The following is a 13,499-nucleotide window of genomic DNA, read 5'->3' as shown; positions in this document are numbered from 1 at the left end:
CCTTAAGAATCATGACTACAGTCTAGTCCTTTTATTTCTGGGTAAGGTTGAGATTAATGGAAGAGTTGCTGAAAATGACTGTGTAGATTACCACTTACCTTGTCCCACTTTTTTGTGCCTCCATAGGTACATGGACTATACCGCACAACAGGTGCTAGTTTTGAGAAAGCCCAACAAGAATTTGCAACAGGTGTGATGTCCAACAAAACTGTCCAGACTGCAGCTGCAAATGCAGCTTCAAGTGCAGCAACTAGTGCGGCTCAGAATGCTTTCAAGGGTAACCAGATTTAGAGAGCCCTCCTAAAACACACTGGTACCTTCCGACTTTCTCTAGTTACTGTATTCTATAAATATTTTTATGTTCAAAACAGTACACACGGCATGTATATTTCCTGTTCACTTGTGCATGGGCTAAAACCAGAAAAACTTTCTTGTCTTATTATTTACCTAGCAATTTAATATTTTGGTGCCTCCTGCAGAAAAAAATATCACATGCTAAATAAATATTCTCCATATTTTTTGGGGGATGAATGTTCAGCAAATTATTTCAGTGTTGACACACTGAAATTAATATGGTACTTACGATTAAAAATGCATTTAGTACTAGCTGCAGTCTTTATTTCAAAAATCTTAGACTTAAGGATTACATATTGGAGCTTTAAAGTGATACTTCATTCTGTTTTCCCCATTTATATTGGAAGAAATAGGCCATCAGGGACTTAGGGATCTTAAAAATTGGCTTGCTTTTTAGCAGTTTTAGTCACCAGTGAAGAGCCTGTGTGCATTTTGTAGTAGATCATGTAAATTTTATCCTTTTATTTTTGTTCCTTTTTTCTTTTTTAGAGTAGTTGATATTTTGATATCAATCTCTGATCTTGCATGGGCACCACATTTCTTAAAAGAATTAGTATTTTGGCTTCTGCACTGCTTTTGGTTGTAGGATTAGGGAGTGCTGGTAGAATCAAAGAAGTGGTTTTCTGCAGTAGTTTTTTTTTAAATAAAAATTTATCAGGATGCGATGTGAGAACATAATGTGCAGTGCATTATCCAAAAAAGGGTAGATAATAAATGGAATAGAATGTAGTAATGATAATACTGTTTTTTTTTTTTTTAATTTTCAGTATTCGTGTCATAGTAAAATATTACTGTATGGAAATTTTGGTATATTCTTGTGGCTACTCATTTTAACTGAATTGGGATTGTGTTTGGCAGCTCTTTTTTGGGGAGTGTGTAATTTTTAACAGAGGTATTAAAGTCTAGACTAACTTCTTGTCCAAAAAGAACATACAGTATTTCAGGGAATTTTTCTTTTAGCCTCTCATCTGTAGTGGGATTAAAAAGAAAAAGACGCTGTTGGTTCACATATACTTGAATCCCTAATGAACCTCAGTCTTTCAGTTTTTGAGACAGACTGAATACATTAAAATTTTTCAGCAATAGAAGAAACATTTAACCTGCACCAAACAAGAAAATACAAATATAGTTAAATGCATTAATTATGACTACAACCACATTAAAATTGTTACTATGCACCATAGGATATAATTCTTACAGTATACTTGGTTTGAAACTTTGAATCATTTTTAATACTGATTAAATGACTCAAAGACATTTGTAAAGTCATTATATACTGTGTTTTGGAAGTCATTAGCTACTTAAGGTTGCAGAATAATCAGTGATTTATTCAACTTGACTTTAAGTAAGGATAGTCTATTGGATTATATTATTTGAGACTGCAGAACCTTTTTAAAAAGAATCAAATGGGCATAAATGGTTAAATCACTTTAATTGTTTTCCCCAAATCTGGAGATGAATGAATTTCATGATGGGGGTGGGATGATGAGTTCTCACTATTTATGAGATAAACTTTGTGTGATACTAGGTCACAGGGATTCATCTAGATGGTGTTTACATTTGATTTATTTGGGATTTATTGAAGTAATATACTTAGAAGATATTTCCTTTATTCTGATTAAAATAGGATTCAGAATATGAATTTAAAGCTGTTTTTATGAATATTTCTGATCAGTGGTAATCTCCCTGTTTTCTCAAATAAGCCAGTTCAAGTTTGTCAGATTCTATAATCTTACTGAAAATCTGTTTTATCACAGTGTGCTTTACTGAGTGTGTATTTTACAAACATTCAAAACATTAACCACAAAATATAATAGGAGTACTTATGTTCATCATTAATTTATATCTGAAATCCATTTCTCTCTCTTTTTTTTTTTTAACTACAAATGAATATAGAGACTTGGAAAATACTGAGATACTTTCCTTCAAAAATAGAAAGGCTTCTGTCTTGTAGAAGTCCCCAAAGCTAGCATTGTTAAGTAGCAAATAATTAAAAACAACAGTACCTTTTGGTGTGTGGATAGAGATGTTTTAAAATCTATTTCCTTGGGTTCATACACGCTTATGAGAGAAAATTGCTTTTTAAAAACAAATGTGCATTAAAATGATGGCAGTACTAACAGTTTGATAAGGTATAGGACTTTTAAATTCTTACATTCTCTATTCTCCTGACAATAATGGGTAAATGGTCACATTTTTCCGGCAAGAGATTGGCATTTGTTAATATTTTATATTCAGTACTAACATGACCCAGTATCACAGTCATGAACTGGTCTTCATTGGTGTAAGCATTCGTGTCTTTTTTCAGTTTGTAATATTAAATTGTGGCTACTTTATTTCAAACTAAAATTTGAACACTGGAAAATCATTGCTCAATGATTTGTAATTTGGGACTTGGATTATTTATCTAGGGATGTTTGTATATTTTGTCAGTGAGTAATATTGCGCTGCCATCATAATGAGCGTCATGGTTCTCTATAAATGCCCTCCATCTGTCCCTCTAATGTTGCATGTTTTCAGTGGTTTGGAAGTTTTGTATATTTATTGTATTAACACAGAGTGTCATAAAATAAAATGCTGTTTACTGGATGTTAGTTTGTCTAATTTTAAACACGATATTAGCATTTCAGAGGTAGAGATTATGCTGTGGGCTTAATGTATATAGAAATGTCACATTTGATTTTTAAAGAATATTTGTATAATTCTATCATGTGCTGAACAAAATAAATAATGTAAAAGGCTTCATTAAAAACAGAGCAACATGAAATGACAGTTTTTCTGTTGGATTAGACTTTTTAGGTGATAGAACATGAGCTTCACTCATATTTTGATCACTTTAAGGTCAAAATACACATACCATCTAGAAGTTAGTGAGATTCAAAATGGAAAACCTGTTTTGTGGCTCAGGTTTTTCCTGTGTGTTAAAATGGATGCCTCTGTACTAGTATTGTATTGATTAGCTTAAACTTGTGTTCTGTTTCCTAACCTAGCTACCTGTTGCTATTTTATGTACTGATGAAAGTACCTATTTGTGTATTGTTGGATTTTTCACTTGGGGTATCTAAAGAGGATGTAAAAATCTAAAATGTTCATGGTGAATCTTATTTTGAGCAATATGTGTTAAATTAAAGTAGGAACAGCATTTTTAATTTTCTGGGTGTTATCTAAGTGAGTTTGGATTTTCATTGGGTATATCTTCTATAAATCATGCTGAGCTAATGTATAGTTAACATTTTATGGGGAATTTATGTTAAATTGAGTTTATTAGCTGTTTCTGTAATTTTTTTGTACTAGTATAATGCTCTCATAGTTATTGCTATATCTTTTTCTGAAAATGCTGACACATTAACATTTAATTTTATGTCTTTACTGGTAAAAATCTATGTTCAAACTGTTTATATGCCGAGTTTGTAACAGTTTTGCACATTTTCCCCCATTAGAAGTACTGTGGCCATCAAACACCATTTCACTGTATTTCCTTCCATTTTTTCCTTTAAAGAAAATGTTTAGAGGGATTTTTTGATTCCATGTGATTAAGACCTTTAGGAGTGAAATAAAAGTGGTTAATGTAAAAATAATGGTTAAAAATAAAAAAATGCCTTACTTTGATAGATTTTTCAAGTACCATATAAATTATTTAGAGTAGAATAATACATTGTAAACACATTGGAGTTGTTTTAAATGCTTGTTTATTAAACTAAAAAGTTATATCTCAATGGTCAAATATTATGAAAAGTGAAGTATTTCCACTAGAATTTTAGGGTACAATTTATAAAACAGCAAGCTTTTTGTATTGATGGATGTTTTAAAAACCTTACGTTAGGGCTTTGTCACAGTTCATAGAGAGCTAGAAAGAAATCTATAGAAATTTTCTAAGCCAGACATTGCCACTAATCTGTACTAGATAAATATCTTTAAAGCTTCTAGGAAAATCGGGAAAGATGGATCTCTAGTGTTCTTACCCTTCCTTTTGGCTTCATATGTACAGTTATGTACAGTTTAACATTGTGGTTTTGGTAAGACAAAGCCTTCAACCTATAGAATTTTCTTTAGCACTATTTATATTTTCAAATGGCAAGGGAGATGGGAGCCACCATGTATCAGTGTAATGAGCGTTAAATTTTTTGTTTATCTAAATTTTGGTTTGTTTTTCAGCTTATTTGTAAATTCTTTTTTTTTTTTTTTACAATTAGTGATGGTTACACCCCATGTAGGGCTTGAACTTAGGAGCTAGAGATCAAGAGTAACATGCTCTGCAGCCTGAGCCAGCCAGGTGCCCCATCAGCTTAGATCTTTCTGGGCTTGTATGGCTGATTGTGTAGTTAAAACCTTCCTGCTGCTAAAACTCATTTTACCTTTTCTATAATAGGTCAAAAAAAAGTAAAAAAAAAAAAAAAAAAAAAGTTAATCCTCTTCAACCTAGTTATGTTTCATTTACTGTATAAAGTACTCTGAATATCATTTCCTCTACATTTATACGGTTACAATTTGTAGACTCATAGCATGCAAATTTTCTTTAATTCTTAGTTATTTATAGCCCTTGCATGGTATCCTAGAATTCCTCTAGAACTCATTTAATATTTTGCAGGCCACTGATTCTCAAGATAAATCATAGTTGTGATTTATAGTTGTGTTACTGGCGGCAGTTTATAGTATTCTTCAGCTTTATTATTCTTCACCAAAAATCACTGTCCTTTAGCTGGTCATAGTAGTTCTTACAATATTATAGTCTACACAAAAAGTCAGTCCACTGGTCATACACATTCCTCAGACTAATTTTTTTTAGTTCGAAAGTCATATATACCTGTTAGAAATAGAAAATAATGAGGAAAATATAGGTAATTCTATCGTCTAGGGATATCACTGCCAATGTTGTATTTTTCCATCCTTTTTTCTATGCATACATTTTTTATAGAACTGTGGGATATAAAACTGGATTTTAATCCAGTTTTCCCTTATGTAGCATTATGTCATAATGACCTGATAGTTTTAGCTTCTAAAATTTTTTAATTTATAAAATTAATGCACACTTGATAGATTTTAGAACATATAAAAGAAGATAAAGTTCCTAATAATTTTATACCAATAAATAACTGCTATTAAACTTTGGCTTATATGTTTCTATTAATTTTCTAGGAAGAAAACTTTTATCCAAAAATTAAAAAGTAAGTTTCCCTTCCGCATTCTTATATTAGGTCCTGTGGGGATGTTTATCTAGCTCTCATATACCTCATCTCTTTGGGCCCCTTAAGGCCACACTGGTACAAGATGTCATCTTGTCATAGCGGACATACACTTGGCTCATTAAATGATTAAAATGCTCAAGTAGAATGAAGCATATAAAAAATATCCTAATAGCTTTCCATTTCCTGTATGAGGCGCAGCAGCTTACCCATATTTCGTCCCATTATCCCAGTAATACTCTTACTCTATTTTCTCTCCGAGCTATCTTGAGTTGGTCTCCTATTACTTTTAAAAGGAGAATTTAAAAAAAAAAAAAAAAAAAAAAAAAAGAATTTAATGTAATCTTTTTTCAACTATGATGACTATATGTTGAACTTTTTTTCATAGTCTTAATATATTTCTGTAACATTTAATACTTATATATCTACCCTTATATGCATGTATCATGTTAAATTTTATTAATTTATATAAAATTATATAAAATTTTAATTAAATGATTAAAATTTTATTGAGGCATAATTAAAATAGTTTCAGGTGTACAACATAATGATTCAGTATTTGTGTACACCGTGAAATGATCACCACACTAAGTCTACTTACCATCACCATACATAGTTACAAACTTTTTTTTCTTGTGAAGAAGGGGGATATTTAAGATTTATTCTCTTAGCAACTTTCAAATATTCAGTACAGTATTACTAACTGTAGTCACCATGCTGTACATTACATCCCTGTGACTTCGTTATTTTCATACTGGAAGTTTGTACCTTTTGACTCCCTTCACCCATTTCACCTACTCTATACCCTTCTTCTCTGGCAACTACCAGTTGGTTCTCTGTATCTCTGTATCTCTGTATCTCTGAGCTTGGGTTTTATTGTTTATTTTGTTTCAAAAAAAAAATTTTTTTTTAGATTCTGCATATAAGTGAGCTCATACAGTATTTGTCTTTCTCTGATTTATTTCACTTAACATAATGTGTTCTAGGTCCATGAATTATACTGCAATGGGAAGATTCCACTTGAGGGGGGCTGAGTAATTGCAGATATTTTCTCCCATTCAGTAGGTTGTGTTCTCACTTTGTTGATGATTTCCTTTGCTGTGCACAGGCTTTTTAGTTTGTGTAGTCCCACTTGCTTATTTTTGCTTTATTGCCTTTGCTTTTGGAGTCAGATTCAAAACATTGCTAAGGTCAGTGTGAAGGAGCTTACCACCAGTATTTTCTTCTAGGAGTTTTATGGTTTCAGGTCTCACATTCAGTTCTCTAATCCATTAATTTTTCTGTATGGTGTAAAATAGTGGTCCAGTTTCATTCTTTTGCATATGGCTGTCCAGTTTTCCCAACACTATTTATTGAACAAACTGTTCTTTACCTATTAATGTTTTTGCCTCCTTTGTCATAGATTAATTGGCCATGTATGTGTGAGTTTATTTCTGGGCTCTCTGTTGTGTTCTGTTGATCTGTTGATTTTATGCTATTATCATACTGTTTTGATTGCTGTAGCTCTATAATAGAGTTTGAAATCAGGGAGTGTGATGCCTCCAGTTTTGTTCTTGAGTTTTCTTTGGTTATTCAGAGTCTTTTGTGGTTCCATACAGACTTTCCTATTGTTTATTTCTTTGAAAAATGCCATTTGAATTTTGATAGGGATTGCATTGACTCTGTAGATGGCTTTAAGTAGTATGGACATTTTGTTTTTTTGTTTTTTTAATTTTATTTGCGCATGAGTAGGGAAAGGGTAGTGGGAGGGGGAGAAGCAGATGCCCCACTGAGCCCAGCCCAATGTGGAGCTTGATCCCAGGATCCTGGGATGATGACTTAAGCCAAAGGCAAACTCTTAACCAACTGAGCCAACCAGGTACCCCTTGTGTGGACAGTTAAGCATTATTAATTTTTCTAATCCACAAGCAGAGAATATCTTCCCACCTGATTGTGTCATCTCTGATTTCTTTCATCAGTGTCTTATTCTATTTTTTTTTGTAATTGTAAATGGGATTGTTTCCTTGATTTCTTTTTGTGATAGATTGTTGTTAGTATATAGAAACATAATGGATATTTGTATATTGACTTTGTATCCTGCGATTTTACTGAATTCATTTATTCTAACATTTTTCTATGAAGTCTCAAGGGCTTTCTATATACAAAATCATGTCATCCACAGATAGTGAGTTTTATTTATTCCTTTCCAGTTTGGGTATCTTTATTTCTTTTTCTTGCCCTCTTGGTTTGGATAAGATTTCCAGTAGTGTTTTGGATAAGAATGGTGAGAGTGGCATCCTTATCTTATTCTTGAACTTAGAGGGAAAGCTTTCAGCTTTTCACTACTGAGTATGGTGTTAGCTGTGGGCTTGTCATGTATCACCTTGTCATCTGATTACCTTTATTATAGAGGGTATGTTCCCTTTATACTTACTTTGTTGAGGGTTTTTCTCATAAATGAATGTCGAATTTTGTGAAATGTTTTTCTGCATCTATTGAGATGATCATATGATTTTTATCATTCATTTTGTTAATGTGGTATATGAGATTGATTTGTGGTGGTTGAACCATCTTTGCATCCCTGGAATAAACCTTCATCATGGTATATGATTCTTTTAATGTACTATTAAATTTGGTTTCCTAGTATTTTTGGATGACTTTTGCGTTTATGTTTATCAGGAATATTGTCCTGTAATTTTCTTTTCTTGTGGTGTCCTTATCTAAGATTCATTAGGGTAATGCTGGCCTCAAAATGAATTTGGAATCATTCTCCCTTTTCAGTTTTTTTTTTTCTTTTTCTTTTTCTTTTCTTTTCTGAAGAGTTTGAGAATGATCAGTATAATTCTTTGAATGTTAGGTAGAATTCACCCATAAAGCCATCTTGTCCTACGCTTTGATTTGTTGGTGGTTTTGATCACTGCACTTTCCTTACTAGTAATTAGTCTATTCAGATTCTCTGTTTTTTTCATGATTCAGTCTTGGAAGGTTGTATGTCACTAGGAATTTATCCTTTTCTTCTAGGTTGTCCATTTTATCTGCATGTAATGGTTTGTAATAGTCTCTTAACATCTTTGTATTTCTGAGGTATCTTTGTAAAGTCTTCTGATTTTATGTATTTGAGCCATCTTTTTGTCTTGAAAGTCTAGCTAAAGGTTTGTCAATTTATGTTTGTATTTTGAAAGAACCAGTTCTTAGTTCCTTTGATCTTTTCTCTTTTTAGTCTCTGTTTCATTTATATCTTCTCTTATTATTTTTTCCTCCTTCTACCTTTGGACTTTGTTTATTCTTCTTTTTCTAGTTCCTTGAGGTATGAAATCAGATAGTTTGAGATTTTTTTGTTTCTTAAGGTAGGCCTGTATTACTATGAACCTCTCTCAGAACTGTTTTTGCTGCATCACATACATTTTGGTGTATTGTGTTTGCATTTTTGTTTATATCAGTATATTTTTTTATTTCTCTTTTGATTTTTTTATTAACCTATTGGTTGTTTACACTTGCATGTTTAATCTCCACATTTTTGTGAATTTTCAGTTTTATTCTTGTAATTGGTTTCTAGTTTCATATCATAGTGGTTGGAAAAGATGCTTGATACAAATTTTTCTCTTAAATTTATTAATAACTGTTTTTTGTAACCTTACATATGATCTGTCCTGGAGAATGTTTCATGTGCACTTGAGAAAAACATGTTTTCTGTTGCTTTTGGATGGAATGCTCTGTATATATCTATCTATTAAGTTTATCTGGTCTAATGTATCATTCAAGGCCAGTGTTTACTTAATGATTTTCTGTCTAGATGGTCTATTCATTTAATGTCCTCCTGTAATGTCCTACTATTATTATATTGCATGTGTTGTTTTGTCTCTCTTTTCCTTTAGATCTGTTAGTAATTTGCTTTATATATTTAGATGCTTGTGTGTTGGGTGCATAGACATTTGTAAATATTATGTCCTCTTGTTGGATTGACCTGTTTATCATTATGCAGTGCCCTCCTTTGTCTTTTTTTAGTGTCTTTATTTTAAAGTCTATCCTGTCTCATGTAAGTATTGTTACGCTAGTTTTCTTTTGGTTATTTTTACATGGGAGATATTTTTATACCTTCACCTTCAGTCTGTGTGTGTCCTTACATCTGAAGTGAATCTCTTGTAGACAGCATAAAGTTGGGTTTTGGTTTTTTATTCCAACATTCAGCCACTCTTAAATCTTTTGATTAAAGAATTCAATCCATTTACATTCAAAGTAATTATTGATATTTATATACTTATTGCCATTTTGCTAATGGTTTTTAGTTCTTACTGTTAATTCCATGAAGTTCTGATTTTCAGGTTTATGTATTAATAATTTATCAGGGAATGTACTGTTTAAGTTTGGGACTTTTGTTCTTTTGTTCTTTCTCTAGGACAAATTGCTGGGTCAAAGCGTCAGCATTTTTTTTTTTTTAAGTAAACTGTACCCCTGGTGTGGGGCTTGAACTTAAAACTCCAAGATCGAGTCACATGCTCTACCAACTGAGCCCGCCAGGTGTCCAAAACAAGCATATTTTTAAAGACCTTTGATGTGCACTGCCAGATTGTTCCAGAAAATTTTATCAATTTATGCCCCATCTGTGTTGTCTGAAATGGCTTCTCTGTCCACACTCTGCAAATATTGCATGTTCCTTTTCTAAAGTTTTGCCACTGTTATGTTTTGACAATTAATCAGGTTTGTTTTCTTAGATTCTGGTGTCCCATAGATGATGGGCTAAGTCAACACTAACCTTTTTATCTTTTTGGTTTTGCTAAATAGGAGTGACCACGTATACTGCAACCACAGAGAAATCTTCCTCTTCCTGAAAGCACTAAGTTAAAGATGATTAGGATGGAAAAAGAAATGGTGGTCTCAGGTAGCCAATCCATTGAGCCTCTCTCGGTAAAATTAGATTGGTTTTAACAACAACTTATGTTATTCTTTATGTTTTCAGCACAACTCAATCTGTGAGAATAAATGACAGTCTGGGCAGACAGAACACTCTCTTTAATTTTCTTCCAGTAACTTTCACTTATTGAGAACTTTTACCAGAGAGTGTACTGCTTTAATATCTCACTTAATCCTCACACCAAACTTGTGCTATAATTTCTTTTATGGGTCCCATTTTTATAAATGATTAGAACATTATCCCAGTCATTTCAGTGAGCGGTGGTGAAGGGGCAGCTAGACCCATGTCCTCTGACTCCTGCTGCATATGGGACTGCCTCTGCCCCATCATACCCATGGTATCACTTCTCTCCAACTCTGTTCCCTTTCCATCTTTTCACATTCATATCCAAAATTCATATCCATAATTCATATCTATCCTTTAGGGACAGTGGACCCTAGGAAAAAAATCAGTACCCAAGAAAAAAAAGTACAGTTTGTATTTGAAGTCTCTACACCAAGGCCTAGCTCTACAGTGTGTGGGTGAGTACCTGCCGTACCATTACCAAATAGTCTTTGGCATTTGTGTGTCTGTTTGGAGAAACTTTAGTTGAAGTCAAATCTTTATTAGGTTAACTATTAGGTTAAGAAGGTAGGCTTTTTAGCTAATAAGAGCTGCTTATCCTGGATGAGAGATTATTCATAGTAAAATAATAACTATCCAGTCATCGTCTGTTTAACCACAGTCATATATCCTAACCTGATGACTTTTTAGTGGCACTTCCAGGATTGAGTGAGTTGAGACAGGGTGTCACCATCAGAGGTAGGAAAAATGAGGTCTTTCTCTGAAAGGGAGGAAAGAGCAGTTTTCATCCATAGTCATCTTATGGTGTGTGGTCTTTTGGGAGTTGTACATAGAAATTATTCTAAGATTTAACTACACAGACTTGTTGGATGTTGTCCCAGGATTTGTATTGGCCTTCTTTTCATCATGTTCAGTTTAGGTACAAGGAAACTACCACTATTTGAAAATATTTGAGACTTGGGTGTCAGACCTGTCTTTGAGCCTTGACTTTGCCACTTACTAGCTTTTTAATCTAGGGCAAATTCAGTTTAGTTCAGTCACTTGAGTAGCAGCTTATCTGTAACATGAGGGTAGTTTTCTGTTCATTGGGTTTTGATGAATAAATGAATTAAGTGCTTAACACAGTATGTGCACAGAAAAAGTACACAGTAATTGAGAACTCTTACTGCCTGTTGTGCATACTGATGACTTCCACATCTCTTTGTCTAACCTGGTCTTTTTTCCACGGTATATTCTAGGTTGCACACATGACTTCTGGCAGCCTAAGCTAAACCTTTCCACCTTTATAGTGTTTCTGCTCCTCTTTGATTTCTGATGTTGGTGATACCATCACTTTCTACCCAGTCTGCCCAAGCTAAATACCTGGGAATCATTCTGGATTCTTTGTTCTCCTTTCCTTCCCTCCCACCCTCAATAACACCCTTCCGCCCTCCCTCACCCCCCGACTTCTAACTAGTCACCAAACTGTCCATTCTTTTTCCACAGCATCTCTAATTCATCTCATGGTCTTCACCATTGCCTGCCTTAATTCAACCTTTCTCTCTTGAGAATAGGTCATAGTGGTTTCCCCCAGAGGCACTTGGTTGCCTGCCTGCCTTGTAGGTGTTAGATTTTTCAGGATATCTGACTATAAAAAGCCAAAAAGCTGCTAATATCTACATGTTACTTGATTGGCTTTTCCTTCCCATGTGGTTTTACTGCTTCCTTTTACTTATTTATGCTTTTATCTACATCCTGTGTACCTCAGCTTAAAGACTTATCTTGCAGAACTCTCCCTGGTGAGGAAGAAACTGCAAGAAGAAGATAGTAGTAGGGACAGCAGCTCGATGGCCTCAGCCAAATGATTAAGCTGCTTGATAGGGACTCTGAAAGAAAAGACAATTTACTGGTTCTTGCTGCTCTGAAGAGTAGGCTACATGTTGGTTTTGATGCCATTATTCTTTAGTGTTTGAGAGTTGTAAAGGTAGTGAATTAATGGAAACTACTGAAATAACCCACTTAAAATACATGTCCATTTTTCAATAGTCAAGACTGTTCTTAAGTGGTTGTATGTTAAGGAAAGACTAAGGAGAACTAGGAGTAAGTTGAATGCAGTGTTCCAGGGAAGATCAATCATGGCAAGTTGACCCAGTAGCAGAATTGCCAAGTAAAAACTAGGGATGGAATGGAAAGCACATGTGACATGTAAAGTCAGGGTCTCTTTTGGTTTTAAAGATGTGATAGCTGAAAAAGCAAGTGAAAATTTCCGATTTTGCTTGGACTCTCTATATCGTAATTCTTTCGGAAATTTTGTCTTTTGTGATTTGGATAATTTTGTCAGCTTTTAGTTTTTGTTCCTATTAGAAACTTAGCAGGTGTCAGGTATCTTTAGAAGACAAAGCATAAAAGTAGTTTCAGCGGTCACAGGCCCTTGAAAGAGCCATTTTTGTTTATTCTGTCACGTAAGTGCTTCATGGGATATGCAGAGTTGAACAAGAGTTTACAAGAAGTGTTATTAGTGTCCTCTTTGAGTGTCTAAAGTAGAATTCTGCTTCTCAATGAGACTTTCTATGGGGAAGATTGCCTTCAGGAAAGGTGGATGTGCACCTGCCCCACAGATGGCTTTTAATTTTGGTATTTTTGTTGGAAGAGATTGTGCCCTTAGGTGACTTTTTTGTCATTATTATACATACTCCTTTGAAAAGTGTTTTTAATACTTGGAAGCATTTTCATAGTTCTTAAATTTACTGCAAAATTGAGATATTTGTATAATATTTGAGAGTTCCTCCCTCCCCATTTTATGTTGATGCTTCTCCAAGAAAGAAATAGGTACTTAATCTTGAAGTTAAAGCTAACCTTATGTATATAGATATATAACTAATGAATGGAATAGTTAAAATACCTGAATTTCCCCCATCATTAATATTATATGTAAGTTAGTGATTAACATAAAAGTTGAGTTGGTGTTTTCTTGAGGAAATTATGTAATTCTGTTGAAACCAATATACTTAGACTTGAAAAAATCAGAA

General features: G+C 33.5%; 1 protein-coding gene across 1 annotated transcript in view; it reads left to right on the top strand.

The window, feature by feature from the left end:
• Positions 1 to 2,943, top strand: part of SCAMP1 (secretory carrier membrane protein 1) — a 141,262-nt gene extending 138,319 nt beyond the window's left edge. The window contains exon 9 of the mRNA XM_046000136.1: positions 127 to 2,943. Coding sequence (XP_045856092.1) covers positions 127 to 291 — 165 coding nt within the window. The 3' untranslated portion in view covers positions 292 to 2,943. The remainder of the gene's footprint in view (positions 1 to 126) is intronic.
• Positions 2,944 to 13,499: the final 10,556 nt, after the last annotated feature.

Source organism: Meles meles, chromosome 3, assembly GCF_922984935.1.
Source record: "Meles meles chromosome 3, mMelMel3.1 paternal haplotype, whole genome shotgun sequence".
Classification (NCBI taxonomy): Eukaryota; Metazoa; Chordata; class Mammalia; order Carnivora; family Mustelidae; genus Meles; species Meles meles.
The sequence above is the reverse complement of the archived record's forward strand: the minus strand, read 5'-3'. Positions and strand labels throughout refer to the sequence as shown.